Consider the following 27,384-nt stretch of genomic DNA (forward strand, 5'->3'; position numbering starts at 1 on the left):
CATACTGCATTAATATATGCTTATTTTAAACTATCATGCAGAGAAGGAAATCACAACTAAAAAAATAATTTTCTTCATACAGTGTTGATGTGGGACGTCGGTGACAATGACAATGAGAAACCTTGGAGAGGACTGCATATGTGCGCAACCCCCCCCCCCCCCCCTCTATATCACGATATAGTCATTTTCTATATCGCACAGCAACAAAACTGCGATATATCCAGTATATCGATACATTGCCTAGCCCTAATTGCAACATATATTATATTATCATACAATGTAAAACATTTTTTTCGTTCAAATAAAATAAATACCTAATTATCGGCCTGGCTTATAATTTTTAAAGAAGTTATCCATTCAAAAAATGGATAACTGGAAAAATGACGATAAAAAACTGTTAGAAAAAAAAAAAAGATGGATCAGTCGCCAGACAAAAACAATGTGGTATCACTTTTGCATTTACAGTAATACACAGTAAAAACAACAACCGTACATTTTGCAGTAAAAGCAGTGGTACATTTTGGTAATCAAGCTGTCAGGTTTCATTACTGTAAAATGTACGGATTTTATTACGGACAGATACCGTATTTTTCGGACTATAAGTCGCGTTTTTTTTTAGTAGTTTGGCCGGGGGTGAGACTTGGCCAAACTATTAAAAAATATATATATATATATATATATATATATATATATATATATATATATATATATATATATATATATATATATATATATATATATATATATATATATATATATATATATATATATATATATATATATATATATATAATTTTTTTTTTGGTTTGGCTGGGTCTCACCCCCCCGCTGGACTGTTGAGAAGACTGCGACTTATAGTCCGAAAAATACGGTAATTAAAAATTATTGCGGCTAATTGCTGCCCAAGCAAACATTTCAAAATAAAAGCAAACTTGCTGCTGCACTGACAGGCAATTCATATTTATATATATGTATATATTACTCACTGTTACAAGCTGCCCTCTGAAGGCAGCAATAACTGCGATGTGGCCCTTATTGAAAACAGGTTTGACACCCCTGCAGTCAGGGATGGCAGAGAGAATATGCAACATTTTCGAGAAGGCAGTATTTGTATGTAAGAATTGTTTTTGTTTGGCAAAGACGCAGCAAGAGACACGATCAGATGAACTTCAATACTGCTTTTCTGCAATTTTATAATACTCCCCTCAATTGTAACAGTAAACTGCATTTTTTAGTTTTTTATACACCGTTATCACTGGAGGACTGGATGACGACGCAAAACTTGTTACACACTGAGTAAGAGTGAGCCAGGAGCAGGAATGGTAATCCCTAAACTAGCAGATTGGGTTAGGACTCACCATGTACAAATTAAAGAAATTACAGTTAATACATGTGTTCGGTATGGGCTGATTTTACTACTTACAAATCTGTAAAAATTGATCGTAATTGGCTGAAAAACTTGGCAGACATACACATGTTCATACAACGTAAAACACATTGTTAATCAGTCATTGGCAAGTCACTTGTACAATGATTATACAACTTGAGGGATGTCTCCCAAAGCACCTAATCACCGCCCATTATGGTGCCACAAATGTCATTTACAGGCACGTTAAAAGGTCGCAACACCTTAGTGTGTACATTTTTTCCACAACAGTTTCCTTGCATTCACTGTAGCTGGCAGGGATACATAGTCAAAACAATACCTACTGTACACAAAATAGGGAACAATGGCTCAATGCGGAAAACCTACTATTGTACAAGAAAAAGGTAGTCTCGACAGATGTGTTTAAGTTGCCACAAACTTTCCATCTGTTTTTTTGATCACCGGCCAGAGAGACTCCCATGGGTACTTTTAGGGTCTCTATTGGAGACATGGGTTTTGGTATAAATTATATCAGACACTAGCAGACTTTTACAAATACAACATTTAAAATACAGAATCAATACTATATCTGTTATACCAAAAAAAACTTTAGTAGGTTTTTGCAATCTAAAATAATTGATAATAACCACTAAAACTAATAATTATTATTATTATTATTATTTATCAGAGTTAGAGATGCATTTTCCGGATTTTTGAAATAAATTAAATACATGCCTCACTATTATTTTATTAAAAAAAAAAACTTGCATTTAAAAGGAACAATCAATGTATTATTAAAACATTTAATTGTCTGTACTGTAAGCACTCGCTACTTGCTGCTTCAGATTTTGCAGCTTCAATCTGTATTATATATTATGTTGTGGTGATCGTAATATATATTCACCAGGCGGGACTTCTGAGTCAGGGTTAGGGGTGAAATTCCTTCTATGCCAAAAAAGCTGTTGTTTAGGGGCTGTTTTTCATGTGAAATGGACAGTATACAGTAACTGTTGATGCACTTTCATTTGTAACTCCTGCCTCATCAACATCACATCTTCACATCGGTAAGCATTTGACGTAAACAATGTTGAACGACAACATGCAACGGTACTTGACAACGCGACACGGTGTTTAATGATGGCGCTATCTTCCACAAATTTGACCAAGACCAACCGACAAAAATATTTCGGGATATGGCAAAGTATTTTCGTGCATGAAACCTCAACGTTGGGCAGATCAATGACACTTGGACGATCCCGCGGGCTACTGTTGAGTACTGTATTGTACACTCTCAAGGTAACTATATTGGGAAAGCAAGGGTAAACGTGACTAAATAGGTGTATAACTAGAGCATTTTTATAATGCTAAAACATATTTAGAAGGTTTTTGACAGTGTTTTTTATGCTGTATAAAAATATTTGATTATGAATTGTACTTCACAAAATTTAATTTACCGCAGTGAGGTCTGGAACCAATTAGACGCGATAAACAAGGGATTACTGTACTGTAAAAAATCTGCATAAATATGATTACCAACATTTTGTACATCCCAAATAAACATGTACTTACAGAACTGGAGGCTGAAACTGACGATGGTCAGTACTGTCCCACTCACCACCACCAGGAGGAGGAAGCCGTTACGGGCCAACATCACGTCATGTGATTGGTCCCTTTCCGTCAGCCCATGCCTTACCTGTAGCCTGGACACAGTGATAATGCAAGTTGTTAAAACAGCAGCTTGACCTCATGGTCATGATGATCATGGCTAGACAAAGAACACTGGTTTCCACTGCTGCACAAAATGAAACCGACCCCAAGTCAATAACTTCTTATTCTGTTGCACATTTCTACTGACACATACGAAAATGCTCAGTTCAAAATCACCACAAACAAACACTGTGTTTGGGTTATGGTCATTTTTGGAAATTATGATGACGATATTTAGTGCCCCACCGCCACTCACAAACTGCAGATCACAAACTCATTTGGCCCAGCAAACATCACCCAAATAGGCCTGATAAAACCATTTAAACTAGGGTTGCGTTGGTATGCAGTTATAGTTTTGTAATGTTTATTTTCTGTTTATATTTTCAGTCTTACAAACCTAAATGAAGTAAGAAGTGAAAATAAAAAGAACGGACAAAGAAAAATAATTCAAAAGAAGGACTATCAGTTCTCAACAAAACTTCTACAGCTTTTGTTCCTTCATGCTGTTATCTATCTGTCTCGCTGCACACGGCAGAATAATTAATTTATTGACAGTGAACTGTGAAAGTCGATATGTTTACTTTGCAATTAAGTAAATGCACTCTCAAAGGAGTATAACCTTTGGATAAACTTTCTGACGAAACATCCGAATTTTGATGTCCAGCCCCTGAGCCCTTGGGCCCAAGAACTGCAGCACTCTTCATTATTTAGTTGAAGAGCCCTGCTGTAGTGTATGCTATGCAGGCTCGCTCAGCCCGCTCCAAATCCTCCTGCGTAGCTTCATGTGCGTCTCAAAAACGCAATCAACGGTATTGACCGTAAAGTCACACAGACCAGTTGGCGAAAGCCTTTTCCCCTGATTTTAGATCAACTTTAGCAATAAGACTCAATTAACTTATGAAAACTCATGTCTCTATTTTAATACTCATTGTTTGCTTGCAATGAAAGAAACAAGCAAGTTCAGAGTGAACAAAGAGTAGTGGTTGCTCACGCAGTTGGAAAACACTGGCCCTCTAATTATTGTAGAGAATTGTACATTCCAGGTAATTGATCCCAAAAGTGAAACTAAAGAACTGACAAAGGATCTGTGGATACATTAGTTGCTAATTTCATACAGTTTGTCAACTAAAAAAGAAATTAAAAAAAAAATTAATAAATTAATCACTTTAGAGCAGGGTTGTCAAATTAATTTTAGCTCAGGTGTTGCATGAAGGAAAATATATTCCCATGTGGGCAGGACGGATACAATGATGGCATACTAACTTAAAAATACAACTACGTCAACTTCAAATTGTTTTCTTTGTTTTACTTTAGCCCAAAACAGAAGAACAAGGACATTCTGAAAATGTACATATCACAAATAATCCTCCTGACAGAGCAAAAAATGGTGCCGTTTCAAAAACACCATTAAGAACACAATGAAATTAGACTTAATCTCAGTGTTTCCTAAAACTAATTAAACTTTAAGTCACAACCCATATATGATTGAACAAAAACAAAATGAAGAATAAATAAAAATGCTTCTATGTATCAAGTACCTCTTTTGTCATTTCCATTGTTGACTTTCTTTAAATTTGCACAGAACTATATCAATGTGCAGCGTCTCATCCATCATTTTAAGTGAGGTTACCAATTGTTTATTTTACTACTGTTTGTTTTACATCGGGTCGAGAAGGAGGAGTCGCAGCAACACTTTACCGTGTACCTCTTGCTTAGAATACTTGCTCAACCCAATATAAACTATTTTGTTGCCTAACATAATTGCTATTGTGGCATCCAATAGACACTTTTAGAACAGCAGTTTTGTTCATTTAGAAATGCAGCTCAATTTTACACTTAGTAAACAAACACAGCCTGATCCGGCCAGCGAGCTGCATGTTTGGTTAGAGTATCTGCCCTGAGATCGGTAGGTAGTGAGTTCAAACCAAAGATTGTACAAATGGGACCCATTACCTCCCTGCTTGGCATTCAGCATCAAGAGTTGGAATTGGGGGTTAAATCACCAAAATCACCACCATATACAATCCCTGTTTCCATATGAGTTGGGAAATTGTGTTAGATGTAAATATAAACGGAATACAATGATATGCAAATCATTTTCAACCAATATTCAGTTGAATATGCAATAAAGACAACATATTTGATGTTCAAACTGATACAAAAAAATGTTTGCAAATAATCATTAACTGTAGAATTTGATGCCAGCAACACATGACAAAGAAGTTGGGAAAGGTGGCATTAAATACTGATAAAGTTGAGGAATGCTCATCAAACACTTATTTGGAACATCCTATAGGTGTGCAGGCTAATTGGAAACAGGTGGTGCCATGATTGGGTATAAAAGCAGCTTACATGAAATGCTAAGTAATTCACAAACAAGGATGGGGTGAGGGTCACCACTTTGTAAGCAAATTGTCAAGCAGTTTTAGAACAACATTTCTCATCGAGCTATTGCAAGGAATTTATGGATTTTACCATCTACGGTCCGTAAAATCATCAAAAGGTTCAGAGAATCTGGAAAAATCACTGCATGTAAGCAACGATATTACGGACCCTTGATCCCTCAGGCGGTACTGCATCAAAAACCGACATCAGTGTGTAAAAGACATCACCACATGGGCTACGGAACACTTCATAAAACGCTGAAATCATAACTAATATTGATACTGTTGTTGATAATATAAATTTTTGTTTCACTACTTTTGGTTTGTTCTGCGTCGTGTTTGTGTCTCCTCAATTGCTCTGTTTATTGCAGTTCTGAGTGTTGCTGGGTCAGGTTTAGTTTTGGAATTGGATTGCATTGTTATGTGGTATTGCTGTGTATTGTTTTGTTGGGGTTGATAAAAAAAGTTAAAATAAAATAAAATTTAAAAAATCGAATTTTTAAAATTGAGAATCGATTTTGAAACGCACAACGTGAGAATCGCAATTAAAATTCGAATCGATTTTCTCCCATACACCTAACATATATATATATATATATACGTACATACATACATATTATATATATATATATATATATATATACACTCTCACACACACATTATATATATATACACACATATACATACATACATATATACACACACACATATATATATATATACATATACATACATACATATATATATATACATATACATACATACATATATACACACATATATACACACATATATATATATATATATATACATATATACACACATATTGCAAGTGCAGGCAGTAACAGACACGTCTGGCTCTCTTAAGTGTGTGGTCAGCATTTAAATGCATGTCAACTAAATTGATTCCCGTGTAAAGCTGCCAAAGCCGTGGGAACGAAAGCGGATTGGAAAATTACTTGAAGTTTATAGGCTTACTTTCTACAGAGAATCTCTCATCTATGAATTAAGTTGGGACACTGTTGCCACATTTTTTTTGTGAGGAGGAACAATGTCATAGTTTACCAATATGGCTTACTTGCACTGTTATGTAACCATGAACTGATGGTACTCAGGCACTCGTGATTGGGTTGTGGTCTTTGCAAGAGGTCAACAGACAGCGTGTTGCCAATGCTAGCGTTGATAAGGGTCAGGGTTAGGGTTTTGTCTGTGTCAGTGACGGCTACAGTCACACATTGTACAGCTTTGTACTGATGGTTGCCTATGCTATGACCACTGGACAGAGTGTCAGCATTGGTAGTTTTTTTTACCTTGCCTGTGGGTAATGGTGTAACTATAGACATCTATTTCTAGGATCAACTCGGTCTACTGGTAGGGTCGTTGTCCACTGGGGTTTGGTTTATGCTCGGGAAGGGTTTCATGGTCTGTGAGCTACACAAAAGATCTGCCTTAAGAGATTTGTAAAAACTGTCTCAAACCAAACAACTGCAAACCGTTCACAAGGAAGACTATTTTCTTATAAAGGGGCTTAGCGTATGGCTTGCATAGGCAAAACACACTCTGTGATCGTTATGCTGAGCTAACTGCACCAATGCCTTCTAGTGAACCATCAGTGTATAGCAAGAAAGGTTGGGGAAAGTAAGGATGCGCTATAACTGGTGGGTTAGTGAGAGCGTGTTTGAGGGACTGGAATGCATCTTCACACTTAATTGTCTATTTGAAAATAGCACCATTATGAGACAATAAGTGCAGTTGGGCAGCAATTAGAGCAAAGTTATTGACAAACCTGCAGCCCACTTACTTCTGTGGCTGTCCTGTGTGTTGGCTATTTCCTTACCTTTTACCTTTTCCACATTCTTGGCTAGGGACAACATTGAAAGGTACTTCAGTTTAAGCCAAATCAGTTACTCTATTTTAGTTTGAGATCAGCTGTGCGAAACTGGTCCAAATAAAAACTTTATTAAGGCTCCGCAAGTTTTCACTAAGATTTCAGTTGAAAATGAGTAAATCCTGCAAATATATCAAACAGTCTTTCCAGTACAGACCATTGACCATGGCCATAACGTTGAACTGATAACATCTGCTGACACTGTTGACATGCTGTCTTCTCTTTGTCTTGTGGCTCAAGTTCCACCAGCCAATACCTGCTGGATAAATCCATTGCGCTGAACCAACAGAGCCTGGAGAGGCTGTCGAGGGTCTTTGCTGGAGGCGGCACAAGTCTTTGATCAGATGGTATTAGGCTTACTGTAAATGATGAAAAATCCTTTAGGTGCCGTCCTTTTTATACACCAAAACAACAGGCTATAACTGATACTGATCGATCGGCGCGTCTATCTCGCTTTGGCCTTCTGTTGCTGTGTTGCATGTGATGTCATATCTGAGTGCCATGTGCACAGACATAGAGAGCAAACCAAGAACTATGCAATGTTCACACCTGCACTTTTTATTGCTACGATTTTTATTTAGCAAATGTTTTACTTTTTATTCGACCCCTTTTACCGTATTGCTTTTTGCACTATTTTGTTCAGCTCATTTTTTGTTTATGTTCTTTGTTTGTTTTCTGTTTCTGTTGCTCTATGCTTTTTTAACCTGTAAAGCACTTTGGTTCTATTTAAAAGTTGTTGTAAACGTGCTATATAAATAAAATTGACTTGACTTGACTTGACCTGTGGAACTGATTCCAATAGGGGTTTTGGTGAAACTTATTTCACAGTTTCTAAAATATTCCATCATACAGGGGAAAAAGTTGTTAAAACAAAAAGTGCACACAAAGTTCATTGAGTGAAGCCGAGTCCACAACACGCTAAGTTTGCAGTGACCCTTTTGTTAATGTCTGTATGAATTTGATATAAAATTTAAAAGCCTGTTTATGATTGATTTACTTTTTGATGATGTAGAAAAGTTACAATCAAATCAAATTAGCTTCATGGCATGGCCTTTAAACTTCATGTAAGTAATTATGATTGACGACACCTGTTGATTTCTCTGAGCCCATTTAAATAGGGCTCATGTGATGCAGTCATTAGATTAGGTTACAAATGCGACAGTGGGAAAGTCAAAGAAACTGAAAAAAACGAATCATTGACTTGAACAAGTCAGGAAAGTCACTTGGAGCCATTTCAAGGCAGCTTAAGGTCCCAAGAGCAACTGTGGAGACTATTGTTTGTAAGTATAAAGTGCATGGCACAGTTTTGTCACTGCCACGATCTGGAAAAATACACAAGCAATCACCTGCTGCTGACAGAAAATTGGTCAGAATGATCAAGAGTCAACCGAGAACCACCAAAAAGCAGGTCTGCAATGAATTGGAAGTTGTTTTAACACAGGTGTCAGTGTCCACAGTCAAGCGGGATTTGCGTCGCCATGGACTCAGAGGCTACCATGCAAGAAGGAAGCCCTTGCTCCAGAAGCGACACCTTAAGTCTAGTCTAAAGTTTGCTGCTGATCACATGGACAAAGATAAGACCTTCTGGAGGAAAGTTCTGAGGTAAAGATGAAACAAACATTGAGCTGTTTGGCCCCAATACTCAGCAATGTTTGGAGGATAAAAAGTGAGGCCTTTAATCCCAGGAACACCATAACTGCCATCAAGTATGGGGGCGGTAGTATTATGCTCTGGGCCTGTTTGCTGCCAATGGAACTGGTGCTTGACAGAGAGTAAATGGGGACAATGGAAAAGGAGGATTACCTCCAAATTCCTAAGGACAACCTAAAATCATCAGCCGGGGGTTGGGTCTTGGGCGCAGTGGGGTGTTCCAACATTACAATGACCCCAAACATATGTCAACAATGATAAAGGAATGGCTAAATCAGGCTAAAATTAAGGTTTTAGAATGGCCTTCTCAAAGTCCTGATTTAAACCCCATTGAGAACATGTGGACAATGCTGAAGAAACAAGTTAATGACAGAAAACCAACACATGTAGCTTAACTGCACCAATTTTCTCAAGAGCAGTTGTCAAAAATTCAACCAGAAGCTTGTGGATGGCTACAAAAAGCGCTTTATTGGAGTGAAACTTGCCAAGGGACATGTAACCAAATATTAACATTGCTGTATTTATACTTTTGACCCAGTAGATTTGATCACATTTTCAGTAGACCCATAATAAATTCATAAAAGAATCCAACTTCATGAATGTTTTTTTTGGGACGAACAAGTATGTGCTCCAAATTACTCCATCACAAAAAAAATAATAGTTAAGGGCTATATAATCAATAAATCAATCAATGTTTACTTACATAGCCCTAAATCATGCTATCTCAAAGAGCTGCACAAGCCACAAAGACATCCTCGGCTCAGACCCCACATCGGGGCAAGGAAAAACCCAACCCAATGGGATGACAATGAGAAACCTTGGAGGGGACCACAGATGTGGGGAAGCACCCCTCCCCCCTGGGTGACCGGTGCAATGGGCATCGAGTGGATCTAGCATAATACTGTGAGAGTCCAGTCCATAGTAGATCTAACATAACAGTGTGAGTGTCCAGTCCATAGTGGGGCCAGCAGGAGATCATCTTGAATGGAGAAACGTCAGCAGCGCAGAGACGTCGCCAACTGATGCACAGATGACTGCTCTACCCTGGGTCCCGACTTTGGACAGCAAGCGCCTCATCTGTGGTCACCGAATAAACAATGAGTTGGCGAAATGTCCAGGGTGTATTATACTTGCCAACCCTCCGGATTTTCCCGGGAGACTCCCAAATTTCAGTGCCCCGGCCGAAAATCTCCCGGGGCAACCATTCTCCCGAATTTCTCACCATTTTCACCCGGACAACACTATCGGGGGCGTGCCTTCAAGGCACTGCCTTTAGCGTCCTTTACAACCTGTCGTCACGTCTGCTTTTCCTCCGTACTAACAGTGTGACGTAGGGCTGGGCGATATTGGCTTTTATTAATATTGGGATATTTTTATGCCATATTGCGATATACAATATATATTACGATATTTTACCTTGGCCTTGAATGAACACTTGATGCATATAATCACAGCAGTATGATGATTCTATGTGCCTACATTAAAACATTCTTCTTCATACTGCATTAAAGGCTCACTGAAACCCACTACTACCCACCACGCAGTCTGGTAGTTTATATATCAATGATGAAATATTAACATTGCAACACATGCCAATACGGCCTTTTTAGTTTACTAAATTGCAATTTTAAATTTCCCGGGAGTTTCGTCTTGAAAACGTTGTGTAATGATGACGTGTACGCAAGACGTCACAGGTTTTTAGGAAGTATGAGGGCTACGCACACACACAGCTAAATGTCGTCTGCTTTAACGGCATATTTACACAGTATTTTGGACATCTGTGTTGCTGAATATTTTTAATTTGTTCAATTAATATTGGAAAAGTCAAAGTAGCAAGATGGAGTTGGGAAGCTCTAGCCTTTAGCCACACAAACACACGGTGATTCCTTGTTTAAAATTCCTGGTGGTGAAAATTTACTATGAGTCAGAGCGCGGTCAAGCGAACATGAAACACGACCACATGTCAACCAGCAGGTTTCGGTGAGAAAATTGTGGTTAAAAAGTTGCTTCTTACCGGAGAAAAGCTGAGCTTTTTCTGTCCATAGCTGCCATCGACTCCCCCAAGACACTGCGCGTCAACACACCCGTGGAGACACCCTTCTAACTATCAGGTACTATTAAACTCACTAAAACACTAGCAACACAATAGAAAGATAAGGGATTTCCCAGAATTATCCTAGTAAATGTGTTTAAAAACATCGGAATCCGTCCCAATGCAATCGGGTTTTTTTTTTTTTTTCTAGTCTGTCGCTATCAATATCCTCAAACACGAATCTTTCATCCTCGCTCAAATTAATGGGGAAATTGTCGTTTTCTCGGTCCGAATTGCTCTTTTTGTTGGAGGCTCCCATTAAAAACAATGTGAATATGTGAGGAGCCATCAACATGTGACGCCATCGTCTGCGACTTCCGGTAGAGGCAGGGCATTTCTCTTAACACCGACAGTTGCGAACTTTATCGTGGATGTTCTCTACTAAATCCTTCCAGTAAAAATATGGCAATATCGCGAAATGATCAAGTATGACACATAGAATGGACCTGCTATCCCCGTTTAATACGAAAATCTTATTTCAGCAGGCCTTTAATATATGCTACTTTTAAACTTTCATGCAGAGAGGGAAATCCCAACTAAGTCAATTGACCAAAACTGTATTTATTAAATACTCTTAATTCTCTCACGGGTGACTTTTTAAATGAAAGAACAAAAATAATAGTGTTGCTATCTTTTTGTAGTAACACTTCTGCTGCATACTTTGGATATTGCGGTTGTCTGCTGAGTATCTTCCCACTTGAAGCCAAACCACCGCCAGATGATGGATCCTCTGCTCTTTATATTGGGCATTTATTGTTCTTCTTCCATTTGTGATCAGTTTCTCTTGTATTGTCACAAGCTCCGCTCCGCTCGACCTGCCTCAGCTAACATTAGCCATGCTGCTACCTCTCTGCTCGGTGAGAGCGTATGAGGCTAGACACACGACAGTATGTGACGTATGTAAGAAGGCGGCTTGTTTTACATCTCTGTGAGAAGGAGAGACGAGAAGGAGTATGAAACGCCAGTAATGTAATGCCCGCAGCTAAAAGCAACTGTGTCAGAACGTATAATCGAATATTTCGATACAGCCATTTTGTATATCGCACAGAGACACACCTGCGATATATCGTTTATATCGATATATCGCCCAGCCCTAGTGTGCTGGCTCAGCCACACAATATATGCCGCTTTAACAAACACAAAAGTGAATCCAAGGCATACTTGATCAACAGTCATACAGGTCACACTGAGGGTGGCCGTATAAACACATGGCGTAGTGGGTAGAGCGGCCGTGCCAGAAACCTGAGGGTTGCAGGTTCGCTTCCCACCTATTGACATCCAAATCGCTGCTGTTGTGTCCTTGGGCAGGACACTTCACCCTTGCCCCCGGTGCCGCTCACACTGTTGAATGAATGAATGATAGGTGGTGGTCGGAGGGGCCGTAGGCGCGAACTGGCAGCCACGCTTCTGTCAGTCTACCCCAGAGCAGCTGTGGCTACAGATGTAGTTTACCACCACCAGGTGTGAATGAATGATGGGTTCCCACTTCTCTGTGAGCGCTTTGAGTATCTAACAATAGAAAAGCGCAATATAAATCTAATCCATTATTATTATTATTATTATAAACAACTTTACACACTGTTACAAATATGCGCCACACTGTGAACCAACACCAAACAAGAATGCCAAAACACATTTCAGGAGAACATCCATAAAGTAACACAACATAAACACAACATAACAAATACCCAGAATTCCTTGCAGCACTAACTCTTCTGGGACGCTACAATACACACCCCCGCTAAGTATGGGGTGTACCCCGCCTACCGCCAAAGTGCAGCTGAGATAGGCTCCGGCACCCCCAGCGACCCCGAAAGGGACAATTGGTCAAAAATGGATGGATGGATTATTTATTTGTCAAATGCAATTATTGGAAAAATGTTTAGTTTTAAAAATGATCAACATTGTCTGGAAAAAAATGGTTATGTTGTCAGGATTACTGCCATCAATCTACCAAATGAAACCAACATCATTGCTGATGTAAAATGCGGAACACATATGGAATATTTATGACTTTCTACCAGTGTCACACTGACAAACACAACAATTCTGCAAAATAGGAGCCTCACGTTTAAGGTGAGCGGCACCACGCAGCAATTCTTGCAATTTGATTGGACGTTTTGTCAAGCGATGTCATATATTTGATGTGTTTTTGGAGTGTTTTTCCTTTTTAACTGAAATTGTTCCCACTGTGGACACTGCCCCGGTGCTCGTGTGTACGCGACTAGACTAGAGCAGTGTTTTTCAACCTTTTCTGAGCCGAGGCACATTTTTTGCATTGAAAAAATGCGGAGGCACACCACCAGCAGACTACCGACTACTACCGCCACGCAGTCTGATAGTTTATAAATCAATGATGAAATATTAACATTGCAACACATGCCAATATGGCCGGTTTAGTTTACTAAATTACAATTTTAAATTTCCCGTGGAGTTTCTTGTTGAAAATGACGCGGAATGATGACGCGTATGATGATGTGTGCGCGTGATGTCTCGAGTTGGAGGGGACATATTAGCGCACCACCACTAACGGCTAAAAGTCGTCTCTGCTCATCGCGCAATTAGACAATTTTTGGACATCTGTGTTGCTGAATCTTTTGCAAGTTGTTCAATTAATAATGGAGAAGTCTACGTAGAAAGATGGAGGTGAGATGCTTTAGCCTTTAGCCACACAAACACACGGTGTTTCCTTGTTTAAAATTTCCTGGAGGTGAAGCTTTACTATGAATCAGAGCGGTCAAGCGAACATGGATCCCGACCACTTGTCAACCGGCAGGTTTCCGTGAGAAAATTGTGGTAAAAAGTCGCCTCTTACCGGAGATCAGCGGAACTTCTGTCGTGCTGCTGCTGCCGGAGACTGGCATCAAGACACCCGTGGACACACCCCTCCGACTATTAGGTACTATATAATCTCACTAAAACACTAGTCACACAATAAAAAGATGAGGGATTTCCCAGAATTATCCTAGTAAATGTGTCTAAAAACATCTGAATCGCTCACAATTCAATCGCCTTTTTTTTTTTTACTTTTTTTCTAGTCGTTCTTTATCAATATCCTCAGCTAAAATCTTTCATCCTCGCTCAAATTAATGGGGAAATTGTCGCTTTCTCGGTCCGAATAACTCTTGCTGCTGGAGGCTCACATTATACACAATGTGAGGATGTGAGGAGCCCTCACACCGGTGATGTCATCGTCTGCTACTTCCGGTACAGGCAAGGCTTTTTTATTAGCGACCAAAAGTTGCGAACTTTATTGTCGATGTTCTCTACTAAATCCTTTCAGCAAAAATATGGCAATATCGCGAAATGATCAAGTATGACACATAAAATGGACCTGCTATCCCCGTTTAGATAAGAAAATCTAATTTCAGTAGGCCTTTAAAGGCCTACTGAAATTAGATTTACAAAAAGAGCTATTCGAACCGAGAAAACGACAATTTTCCCATTAATTTGAGCGAGGATGAAAGATTCGTGTTTGAGGATATTGTTAGCGACGGACTAGAAAAAAAAAAAAAAAGTTAAAAAATAATGCGATTGCATTGGGACGGATTCTGGGAAATCCCTTATCTTTATATTGTGTTGCTAGTGTTTTAGTGAGTTTAACAGTACCTGATAGTCGGAGGGGTGTGTCCACGGCCGGGTGTGTTGACGCCAATGTCTCAGGGGAGTCGACGGCAGCTGTATGGGCGGCACAAGCTCAGCTGATCTCCGGTAAGAAGCGACTTTATACCACAATTTTCCCACCGAAACCTGCTGGTTGACATTCGGTTGGGATCCATGTTCGCTGTGATCCATAGTAAAGTTTCACCTCCGTGAAGTTTAAACAAGGAATCACCGTGTGTTTGTGTGACTAAAGGCTAAAGCTTCCCAACTCTATCTTTCTACTTTGACTTCTCCAATATTAATTGAACAAATTGCAAAGGATTCAGCAACACAGATCTCCAAAATACTGTGTAATTATGCGGTTAAAGCAGACGACATTTAGCTGTGTGTGTGCGCAGCGCTCATACTTCCTAACAGCCCGTGACGTCAAGCGTACACGTCATCATTACTTGACGTTTTCAAGAAAAAACTCCCGGGAAATTTAAAATTGCAATTTAGTAAACTGAAAAGGCCGTATTGGCATGTGTTGCTATGTTAATATTTCATCATTGATATATAAACTATCAGACTGCGTGGTAGGTAGTAGTGGGTTTCAGTAGGCCTTTAAGCATTAGACACCTTTTTACCTGCACACTGCCTTCCGCTCTAGACAGCACCGACACTCAACACATCATTTGCAGACTATAATTACTGCTTTGCAAACGATATTTTCAACCCAAATAGGTGAAACTAGATCATCTCCCACGGCACACCAGACTGCATCTCACGGCACACTAGTGTGCCGCGGCACAGTGGTTGAAAAACACTGAACTAGAGGATAGCGACAATGTTGGCTAGCTACTTAACGTTACATGCACTAATCCTGCGTGGAAGTACACACAAACAGCATTTTCAAACGGCACTACACACAACTGGAGACATTATTATGTCATGCACGGTAAAGTTGGAACCGCTCAACATTGGACATATAATGCCACATCCACAGTCGTGCCCACTTACAAAGAACACACACGCTTACGTCACTCGTACATGCAGGACAAATCTTACCTGAAGGAACTGGACGTCTTTTCCACGCGGAAACGGCGAATTACTTTGTTCCGTTATCTCGTTTGGTTTCCACGGTGGAAAATAAATCGAAACAAAACCCCGACGGAGAGCGATGGTAAGGGCGCCTGTGACAAAAGCGGTCTAACTGCAGACCTAAGACACTGTTAACCACGCCCACTACAAGACACGCCCCCGGTGGGCGGCAACCTAATGCAGCGGAGGTGAGGACGCAAAAAACTCTCCAAACTTTGACAAAATTGAAGGCGCTCAAAAAGTTCTTACCGTGTATTTCGGACCATATGGCGCATAGGGGCCAGTGGGTGAACGGTGTGTGTATATTAGTGTTGTCCCGATACCAATATTTTGATTTCGGTATATTTTGGTACTTTTCAGTACTTTTCTAAATAAAGGTAATTACAAAAAAAAATCATCATTGGCTTTATTTTAACCAAAAAATATTAGGGTGCATCAAACATATATGTCTTTTTGCTAGTGTGTCCTTAAATAAAATAGTGAACATACAAGACAACTTGTCTTTTAGTGTTAAGTAAACAAACAAAGGCTCCTTATTTAACTTTGATTGATTGATTGATACTTTTATTCGTAGATTGCACAGTTCAGTACATATTCCGTACAATTGACCATTAAATGGTAACACCCGAATAAGTTTTTCAACTCCACGTTAATCAATTCATGGTACACATATATACTATCAGCAGGGGCGCCGCTAGGGATTTTGGGCCCCATGAAAAGAATCTTTACAGGGCCCCTGTATCTTTACACGACCCCTCTGTATTATGGGCTCCTAGAATCAGTCCCCCCCCCCTTTTCGGCGCCCCTGACTATCAGCATAATACAGTCATCATACAGGTTAATCATCATAGTATATACATTGAATTATTTACATTATTTACAATCCGGGGGTGGAATGAGGAGCTTTGGTTGATATCAGCAATTGCATCAACAGAGAAATGGACTTTGAAACAGTGTAGGTCTTACTTAGTAGGATATTTATAGCCAGCAGAGAACATAGTGAGTTCAGATAGCATAAGAGCAAGTAAATACATTAGAAGTACATTTGATCATTTACATTAGGTTATTCATAATCCGGGGAGATGGGATGTGAATGGAGGAGGGTATTAGTAAAGGGTTGAAGTTGCCTGGAGGTGTTGTTTTAGAGCGGTTTTGAAGGAATATAGAGATGCACTTACTTTTACACCTGTTGGAAGTGCATTCCACATTGATGTGGCATAGAAAGAGAATGAGTTAAGACCTTTGTTGGATCGGAATCTGGGTTTAACTTGATTTGTGGAGCTCCCCCTGGTGTTGTGGTTATGGCGGTCATAAAAAGTAGTTTGACATGTACTTCGGTATCAGGGAGGTGTAGTGGATTTTATAGACTAGGCTCAGTGCAAGTTGTTTTAGTCTGTCCGCCACCCTGAGCCAGCCCACTTTGGACAAGTGGGTTGGAGTGAGGTGTGATCTGGGGTGGAGGTCTAAAAGTAACCGGACTAGCTCATTCTGGGATGTTTGGAGTCTAGATTTGAGGGTTTTGGAGGTGCAAGCGTAATCGAAAAAGGGTAGAATGAGAGTTCCCGCTAGAATCTTCAAGGTGCTATTGTTGACCAGAGAGGAGATTCTGTAGAGGAATCTCATTCTTTGGTTGACCTTTTTGATTACCTTGGCTGCCATTTCATCACAGGAAAGATTAGCCTTTAGAATGGAACCTAGGTAGGTGATCTCATCTTTCCTGGTGATAACAATGTCACCCACTTTTATAGTGAAGTCACTGACTTTCTTAAGGTTGATATGGGACCCAAATAGGATGGATTCCGTTTTACCTAAATGTATGGATAGCTTGTTGTCAGCGAGCCAGGTGCAAATATTAAGGAGTTCAGCTCTGAGGATTTGTTACACCTGTGACTTGTCCTTGCCGGATACCAGCAGGGCCAATTCATCTGCAAACAGGAACAATTCACAGTGGCATGCTGATGGCATGTCATTTACGTATATTAGGAACAGTAAAGGTCCTAGTATAATGCCTTGGGGGACTCCACAGCTTACTGAGAGGGGAGGGGACACGGTGCCTTTCACCTCTACCACCTGTTTCCTGCTGACGTATACAGTAACATATTGTGTAATTTAAAGGCCTACTGAAATGAGATTTTCTTATTTAAACGGGGATAGCAGGTCCATTCTATGTGTCATACTTGATCATTCCGCGATATTGCCATATTTTTGCTGAAAGGATTTAGTAGAGAACATCGACGATAAAGTTCGCAATTTTTGGTCGTTAATAAAAAAGCCTTGCCTGTACCGGAAGTAGAAGACGATGTGCGCGTGACGTCACCAGTTGTGGAGCTCCTCAAATCCGCAAATTGTTTACAATCATGGACACCAGCAGCGAGAGCGATTCGGACCGAGAAAGCAACAATTTCCCCATTAATTGGAGCGAGGATGAAAGATTCGTGGATGAGGAAAGTGACAGTGAAGGACTAGAGGCCAGTGGGAGCGATTAACATAGGGAAGATGCTGTGAGAGGCGCCGTGGCAGCCGTGGGGGTGGCAGGACTACTCGGCCACCTCCAACAAGGGATAGAGCCATACCGCTTTGAACCCGATGCTGACGGTCAGAAGAACGCTGATGATATTGATGATGTTGGAGTAGCACACAACATAAAGCGTCTTCAGAATACAGAATGGTAAAATGTTATTTATTTATAGGCTAGTTTTAGCTTGTGGCCTAGTCTTGTACCATTACTGTTAGTGTTACAACTTACACCCCAGGCACAGGACTAAGTCAAACCTAATCATCCATCCATCTTCTTTTGCTTATCCGAGGTCGGTCGCAGGGGCAGCAGCCTAAGCAGGGAAGCCCAGACTTCCCTCTCCCCAGCCACTTCGTCTAGCTCTTCCCGGGGGGTCCCGAGGCGTTCCCCAGCCAGCCGGGAGACAATATTCCTATGGGCCACAGCTCCATATACCGGCAATACTAAAAATATGCATGTAAAAAAAATACATTTTTTAAAAAAGCATGAAGATTAATAAGATCCACAACAAGACAATGGTAATATTAATTATTGCACCTGTATGCAGTTTGCAGGTGTCAATAATATGAATTGATTTACAAATATTATGAATATTTCTATTTCCAGGTGTACATGTCACAACTGTGTGAACATGGAGAAGGTAGCTGAGTGTGCCTGCTGTCATGAGATACAGGCAGTAGCCACAACAATGGAGCAGGAAGTGGTGGAGACATGCATCATAGACCACCCTGGCTTTCAATCTGTGTGTCTGGATGAATGGGTGCTGCAGACAGCGTATTACGCCTACAAACAGCAATATGGCGTGCTGCAGCAACAGCAAAATGAGTGAGGCCCTAATAAGTTTAAATAATTCTTTATTCTATCAACCTTTGGAAGATAAGTCAGAATGAGCACTTTCTTACCTTAGTCTTATCCTGTGAAATGTACTGTGCTACAATGTACATGACATTATATATCAAGGAAGTATTACATACGTAGACCGTGGATGTCAACAATGTTTAAGATTTACCGCAACAGTAAATGACAAATGAATAGAATGCATGACAATGTCTTTTGCACCCCAGAGAACAGTGAGTCACTGTGTATCCATGTCTGGATAATAAAAGGTGCCATTATTTGCTAATAACTATTTTGTACTTCCAGGTGGAGACGATACACAGCATATCGACAGTTTGTCCGCTTCTGCTGGGGATATCTGGTAAAGGAGATAAGGGTGGCACTACCAGCTTGTGTAGTACATAAGATTAGAACAACATTTCCATCGATGGACTACTAGGGGTTCCAAGACGGGCAGTGACTGCAACAGAATCCACATGGCCACTGTAGTTAACGCTTAGCGAAGTGACTCCTGTGCTTGGCGATGGCTTCCTCCTTGTCTGGCTTCTCCAGTTCATCGCAGAGGAAGGGAGGCACATCCACGGTGACGCTGACTGGTGTTCTCTCGTCAGGGGTCTCTCTGCAGCCCGCAAAAACCTCCCTGATCCAGTCATCTACGTAGCTTGCAAAATACAATTGTACATTTTCCTGCTCACAACATAATAAACTCATGGAGAGTGAAACCTGACAGTATTATTATCATGATACAAAGTGTTGAGTGTTTACATGTTTTGTGTCCTCTACACTTACGGTATGTTGGCTCTGTCGCGATTTTCTTGACCACATGGCCCCCTGCTTTATACTTCGGGTAGCGTACTGTATAGCGCTCAGCACCCGGTTGTGTAGTGGCTGTAGGGCGGCTCGAGTTTTCATTCCAGTGCAGCCCAAGCAAGCAGGTTCCTAGGTGTGGTAATAGAATAATTTAATAATTAGACTGTAATTTACTCAGCAGAGAGAACAGATACATTTGAACGTGTGTGTTTAATGAGGTCATATATCCATTCATCTATTTTCTATCGCTTATTGCCTTTGGGGTCAATGGTGCCTATCTCAGCTACAATCGGGCGGAAGACGGTATACACCCTGGACAAGTCGCCACCTCATCGCAGGGCCAACACAGATAGACAAAATTCACACTCACACACTAGGGCCAATTTAATGTTGCCAATCAATCTATTATATGCAAAAGTACGGCACACACTATAGTGACACTTAGATTAGTGTGGAAACATACCTGCACAGCATTCCGATGTATGAGAAGACACATTTTCGGTGCAAACTATATAAGATAAAAGACACTTTATTCAGTCATGCGTCCATACAATGTGTGTGTAAATTTATAAATTGTTAATAAATTTGAATACAAATGTTTGTGTAATAAACGTTTTATAGTCAGCTATTATAAATTGATTTCCTGCAATGATGAAGCTGTTTTGTAGCAACAATTCAAAAATCCTTTATTAAATAATACTTAAAATATGAATGTAAGTCATGGGTGTCAAACTCTGGCCCGCGGGCAAATTTTGGCCCGCCGTGTAATTTCACTCGGCCCTTGAGGCAATATCAAATTAAGATTAGAGCTGGCCCGCCGCTGTAACACCGCATTCACCGCTAATACTCTTACTTGCCAACCCTCCCGATTTTACCGGGAAACTCCCGAAATTCAGTGCCCCTTCCGAATTTCATCCGGGACAACCATATTTGGGGTGGGCTTTAAGGGCACTGCCTTTGGTCGTTCTCTACAACATGTCTCCACGTTCGCTTTTCCTCCATACAAACAGCGTGCCGGCCCAGTCATATAATATATGCGGCTTATGTTGACCAAGTATGCAAGGCATACTTGGTCAACAGCCATGCACGTCACACTGAGGGTGGCCGTATAAACAACTTCAACACTGTTACAAATATGTGCCACACTGTGAACCCACACCAAACAAGAATGACACATTTCGGGAGAACATCTGCACTGTAACAACATAAACACAAGAGAACAAATACCCAGAACACCTTACAGCACTAACTCTTCCGGGACGCTACAATATACACCCCCCGCTATCAGCAAACCCCGTCCACCTCACCACCGCATTCAATTTTTATTTAAATTGTATTTGATATGCCATTGATATTTTTTACTTATTATTTGAAACTTGATTGTGCATGTCACTATAAAGTTATATATGCCTTGCTTGTTCAATATTCAATGCAAAACTTGTTTGGGTCCCTATTAAAAGGTTAATTTGTTCAACCTCGGCCCGTGGCTTTGTTCGGTTTTAAATTTTGGCCCACTCTGTATTTGAGTTTGACACCCCTGATGTAAGTTCATAAACTGTGAAGAAACACAACAATGCAATATTCAGTGTTGACAACTAGATTTTTTTGTGGACATCTTTCATAAATATTGATGTTAAAGATTTCTTTTTCTGTAAAGAAATGTTTAGAATTAAGTTCATGAATCCAGATGGATCTCTATTACAATCCCCAAAGAGGGCACTTTAAGTTGATGATTACTTCTATGTGTAGAAGTCTTTATTTATAATTGAATCACTAGTTATTTTTATATATTTTTTTCCAAATAGTTCAAGAAAGACCACTACAAATAAGCAATATTTTGCACTGTCATACAATTTAATAAATCAGAAACTGATGACATAGTGATGTATTTTACTACTTTATCTCTTTTTTTCAACCAACAATGCTTTGCTCTGATTGGGGGTACTTGAATTAAAAAATATTCACAGGGGGTACATCACTGAAAAAATGTTGAGAACCACTTCTCTATTATTTTGCTCCCTGGCCCCCAAAGTTCTAGTGGCAGGTGGTAACCACTGACGCCACCGACAGGCGATCAGCCTAATTCCACCTTGGAAGTCTAGTGTTCACCCAACAGCATGGCGATATCTTTCAGCAGGGACTTGTTGACCACCTCCTCCAGTTTCACTGCTGAGCGTGAACCTAAACATACATTTAAAATAGAACAATGTTTCTACAAAAATGTTCCAGTCAATTTGAAAACTAGTTATTTATGTACTAATTTATCTGATTTTTTTGACTTTTAAAAGAACCATCCATCCATTTTTCTACCGCTTATTGCTTTTGGGGACGTGGGGTGCGCTGGTGCCTACCTCAGCTACAATCGGGTGGAAAGCGGGGTACACCCTGGACAAGTCTCCCCCTCATCGCAGGGCACTTTCAAAAGATGTGCAGGAAAATACTGCTATTCCCTCACTGCTTTCGGGCAACTTATTTGCCTACTTACTTGGTTTGAACCATTTCTTTTGCATACTTCTACCGTGCAGTTGTCCATGAGCACAAATTGGGAAGAGGTCGCCATGGTCCGTGTGGATGTTCTGAATGTGTCGCTCCACAGACTTCCACTTGGCAACCAGAGGTTCCCCCTCTCCAGGCGGTGTAGACGCTCCTGCCCAGTAGAGGTGGTTAATCATACTTAGCACCCAGGGCTTCAGGTCTTCACAGTCCTTGAGCTTGACGATGGCCTTCAGTGTCTTCCCGATGGCTACAAACAGAAAAAAGCAGAAATTTGTGGATTAAATACAATATCGCATTCATCTTATCACTAATATGTACACACTACTTCACAACTTGTCATGCATACAAATAATCCAACTAAAACTTTGCAACATACCAGATCTCATAGCAGTGCCGTGTATTGGGCATGTTTTCGCAAATCCATTTAGCGATCTGTCTATATCTGTCTGTCGCCAGCAACCTGACATCCAGGTCCCAGCTGATCAGCAGATCCACAATCCTCCTCAGTCCTTCCATCTCCATATAGTAGCTGCCATGACATTCGTTGCTCTGAAATATAACAAAAAAGGAATGAGCAAAGAAAACAATGAAAAAGGGGCTTAGTATAAACTTAATGCAAGCTTGTGATTCATTGAAATGATTGATGTTATTAGACACATTTACTAGGATAATTCTGGAAAATCCCTTATCTGCTTATTCTGTTACAAGTGTTTTAATGAGATTATATGGTCGTACCTGTACAACCTGAAGGTCGAGAACCACATTGGCCTCTAGCTCCATTGTGGTGTAGGTACCGAACTTGGCGCTGTGTCCCGGACTGTCTGCTCGCCCATCACCACCAAAGACGAGGGGGTGAGGTGCGTCCGTTGCTGTTCCTTCCACACCTTTTTGATGGCTGGCTGCAGGATGAGCTCTTGGTGGTTGAAAAATGTTCTCTTCACATACGTGACCACTCCGATGCTGTTCAGCACTTGCAACACCTTGCCAGAAGATGCGCCAGCGAAGAGAATGCCAGCAGATAGCAGAATGTTGCCCACGGCATAAGGGCCAATGTTTGGCTGGCTGCTCCACCTACTCCTCCGGTCACATGATGCACATTGTATGGTCATGATCAGCTGTGTACCGTTCGAATCCCAAGAAGGGCTTATGTCCTGGCTGCCACAGGCTGGACTGTGACACCACTTGACGAGACTCTGGAGGCACGACTCAAAGATTATGTACTTCAGTTCCTTGTGGCAGCCTTCTTCCCACATCTTAGGAGTACGTGTGGGATCTGGTGACGCGTCAGATTGACACGGATCCGATGTCGATCACCCACTCGGAACATAGCTGACATCGGAAGAACCACTATCAGAAGGCGCAGCAGGACTTAATGCTGGTCTTTCATCAAACAATGCAAGAGGTGGTCGTAGCTTGGCTTGCATTCCAGACGCACCTGGAGATGCTATGTTGGGCTGCATCTCGGGGCTGTCAGATGGAGCTACTGCACTTGACGATGGGACTTCACTAACCCCGGCTGGCCGAGCTCTAACCCTCTCGAGGATCTCTGGGGTCACCTGGTGTCCTAGCAATAAAATAACACACGAGTAGTTTTATATAATCTGTTAAAATAAAACTAGGATCACATACTAATTATTGTCTTTGAATCACCTAATTTATCTGTCTACTCTACTTTGCACAGGCAGCTGTGCAATGTGTACTGTGATGTGCAGAATCATGTTCATCACCGAAATAGACATACTCTTTGATCTGTTGTATTTTCCCTGTTTGGGTGCTCTTGCTACTAGTCATTGCCGTTGGTGCTCTCCCAATCGGTACACAGTCCATCTGGCATCCTTGTTCTCTTGTATTTCCCTGGAAATGGAGAAACAGCTACGTGTAATATGGATACCTCATAAATTATGAATACTTCTATTTGGCTTGAACCGTAATCCATTTGAACATTGATTTGGAAAACAAATCGAACCTGATCTTGATCGCCCTCCTCAGGCAAATCTAGTGCCATTGCCATTGGTTCAGCCAACACATCCGCCACTGATGCCGTAGTCGTACTGGCCATGATCTGATCTATTGTCTGTAAATGTACAAATATACAATACTTTATATTATTGTCAATTGCAGTGGTTCTCAACCTTTTTTCAGTGATGTACGCCCTGTGAAAATGTTTTTAATTCAAGTACCCCCTAATCAGAGCAAAGCATCTTTGGTTGACAAAAAGTGGGGAAAAAAAGTAATCAGTTTCTGATTTATTAAATTGTATAACAGTGCAAAATATTGTTCATTTGTTGTAGTCTTTCTTGAACTATTTGTAAAAAAAAAAAAAGATAAAAATTACTAAAAGCTTGTTGAAAAATAAACAAGTGATTCAATTATAAATCAAGATTTCTACACATGGAAGGAATAATCAACTTCAAGTTCCTTCTTTGGGGATTGTAATAGAGATCCATTTGGATTCATGAACCTAATTCTTAACATTTCTTCACAAAAAAAAAAAAATATATATATATATACTTTGCATCTATATTTATGGAACATGTCCACAAACAAATCTAGCTGTCAACACTGAATATTGAATTTCTTTTCACAGTTTATGGACTTACTGTTAAGGTGCTACTGGGGAAAGAGACAGCACAGCAACAGGATGACAAGTTCAATAAGTTTATTGTATACTTGATGAATATGTGGAGTGTGTATGCTACTATGTGTCTGCATGAATGACTATGTGTAGAATTACCATATGTAAATACCGTGAGGCTTGTTGAGGTGCGTGTTGGATGTTCAGCGTCCAAATCAGAGTAGGGAAGAAGCCAGTGGAAGTCCAAGGTCCAAGCGGTGGTCAAAAGCAGGAGAGGGGGTTCGAAAGTCCAAAGTTAGGTCGAGGATTCAGGGAGGCAAACAGGTTCAGGAGGAAAACAGCAGTGGTGATACAAGCACTGTGGGAAGAGCGGGGGAAACAGGGATCAGGGGAACAAAAAGGCAACAAGGAACCGGTCAACGAGCAGGCTCATGCAGTCCGTCAGAAACGTGCATCTTACGGGTAGTAGATTACGTTCTCACATCGAAGAGTCAGCGGCGACCGTTCTTATACTGCCGTCCTTCATCCATGCCAGGTGTGTCAGTCGTTGATTGCCGCAAGCTGTGGCGGAGAGTGGGCGCGGTCTGCCTAATGAGCGCTGGGGCGTGTCTGGTGTCTCCAGAGGAGCTTCTGCGTGCTCCAACAGCAGAGGGCAGCACAGAGTGCGTGTGTGACACAACACTTACATTCATATTTTGTTGAAGTATTATTCAATAAATATATTTATAAAGGATTTTTGAATTGTTGCTATTTTTAGAATATTATAGAAAAAATCTCACGTACCCTTTGGCATACCTTCAAGTACCCCCAGGGGTACGCGTAACCCCATTTGAGAACCACTGGTCTATTGTGATCTATTGACAGTACAGGGACAGTATAGGGACGGTGTGACGCAGTGGGAGAGTGGCCGTGCGCAACTCGAGGGTCCCTGGTTCAAATCCCACCTAGTACCAACTTCGTCACGTCCGTTGTGTCCTGAGCAAGACACTTCACCCTTGCTCCTGATGGGTGCTGGTTGGCGCCTTGCATGGCAGCTCCCTCCATCAGCGTGTGAATGTGTGTGGATGGGTAAATGTGGAAATAGTGTCAAAGCGCTTTGAGTACCTTGAAGGTAGAAAAGCGCTATACAAGTACAACCTATTTATTTATTGACACTATTGACAATAATGTCAGTAAATGTACGATACTTTATATTGCAGAAGAACATGACTAGAACTTGGAGCAATAATTATATGTAGACTATTTTATTGTTAATTTATTTAATTGTTCATGGAGTAGTCTATGACAATGTCTGTGAGTATGACTATGGAAACTGGAGATCAAGATCCTTACCCTTTTCCTTTCTATTTTTGCAAATGCAGACCTCATGTGTATGGTCTGTCCACTTGTGGACGGCGTGGGATGGTCTGAACTTGTCGAAGCACTGCCACTAATGGCTGGTTGTGGTCTCTTGAAAATAGTAGGCCCCGCATCTTTCTTTAGCACCAGTCGACGGGTGGTGGCATCTCTGCCCTTAAAAAGGAACCCTCTTTGAAACACAATCTTTCGAAATGATCGCTGCATAATACACTGTACTTTGTGTGTGTGGTCCAATCCAACCGTGTTCGCTTGACCGCTCTGTTCCATATTAAAGCTTCACCGTCATCTTTCGGGAATCTAAACAGAGAAACCCCGGCTATGTTTGTGTTGCTACAGCCGGCTGCAATACACCGCTTTCCACCAACAACTTTCTTCCTTGTAGTCTCCATTATTAATTGAACAAATTGCAAAAGACTCAGCAACACGGATGTCCAAAATACTGTGTAATTATGCGATTAAAACGGACGACTTTTAGCTGTGATCGGTACGGAAAGAAAATTTCCGCTACAACCAATAACGTCACAAGCAGGCGTCATCATACGCGTCATCAATCTGCAACGTCTTCAACAGGACACTTTGTGGGAAACTTAAAACTGCAATTTATTGGCATGTGTTGCAATGTTAAGATTTCATCATTGATGTATAAACTATCAGACTGTGTGGTCGGTAATAGTGGGTTTCAGTAGGCCTTTAACATTGTATTATTTTGTAAAATGTATCAAGGACAAGTGTTAGAAAATGAATTATTAATCTACTTGTTCATTTACTGTTGATATCTGGTTATTTTCTGTTTCAACATGTTCTATCTACACTTCTGTTAAAATGTAATAATAACGTATTCTTCTCTTTTTTAATACTTTACATTACTTTTGGATGATACCACAAATGTAGGTATCAATCCAATCCCAAGTAGTTACAGGATCATACATTGGTTACATTCAAAGTCCTCATATTTCATGACTTTATAAACATCATATGAATGTTCTAAAAAACAAGAATTTGTGATGTTAAAAAATATCGAT

General features: G+C 40.6%; 1 protein-coding gene and 1 long non-coding RNA gene across 7 annotated transcripts in view; both read right to left on the bottom strand.

The window, feature by feature from the left end:
- The window catches only part of pxylp1 (2-phosphoxylose phosphatase 1), a 67,979-nt gene extending 52,075 nt beyond the window's left edge, over positions 1-15,904 (bottom strand). Inside the window, exons 1-2 of the mRNA XM_061918871.1 lie at positions 15,738-15,904; positions 2,936-3,066 (exon numbers count right to left, since the gene is read on the bottom strand). Coding sequence (XP_061774855.1) covers positions 2,936-3,017 — 82 coding nt within the window. The 5' untranslated portion in view covers positions 3,018-3,066; positions 15,738-15,904. The remainder of the gene's footprint in view (positions 1-2,935; positions 3,067-15,737) is intronic.
- Positions 15,905-19,122: 3,218 nt separating this feature from the next.
- On the bottom strand, positions 19,123-25,628 carry LOC133564514 (uncharacterized). 6 transcript variants are annotated; one of them, XR_009809291.1, is made up of 8 exons: positions 25,464-25,628; positions 25,029-25,361; positions 24,395-24,502; positions 24,170-24,282; positions 23,164-23,992; positions 22,805-22,977; positions 20,396-22,675; positions 19,123-20,061 (listed from the first exon to the last, which is right to left on the bottom strand). It is a non-coding gene; the product is annotated as an uncharacterized LOC133564514 (long non-coding RNA). The 6 variants fall into 6 exon arrangements; XR_009809292.1 differs by having other exon boundaries at positions 19,123-19,783; positions 19,912-22,675; XR_009809294.1 differs by having other exon boundaries at positions 19,123-22,675; positions 23,164-23,757; positions 23,864-23,992; positions 25,464-25,627.
- Positions 25,629-27,384: the final 1,756 nt, after the last annotated feature.

This window comes from Nerophis ophidion, linkage group LG13 (genome assembly GCF_033978795.1).
Source record: "Nerophis ophidion isolate RoL-2023_Sa linkage group LG13, RoL_Noph_v1.0, whole genome shotgun sequence".
Taxonomy (NCBI): domain Eukaryota; kingdom Metazoa; phylum Chordata; class Actinopteri; order Syngnathiformes; family Syngnathidae; genus Nerophis; species Nerophis ophidion.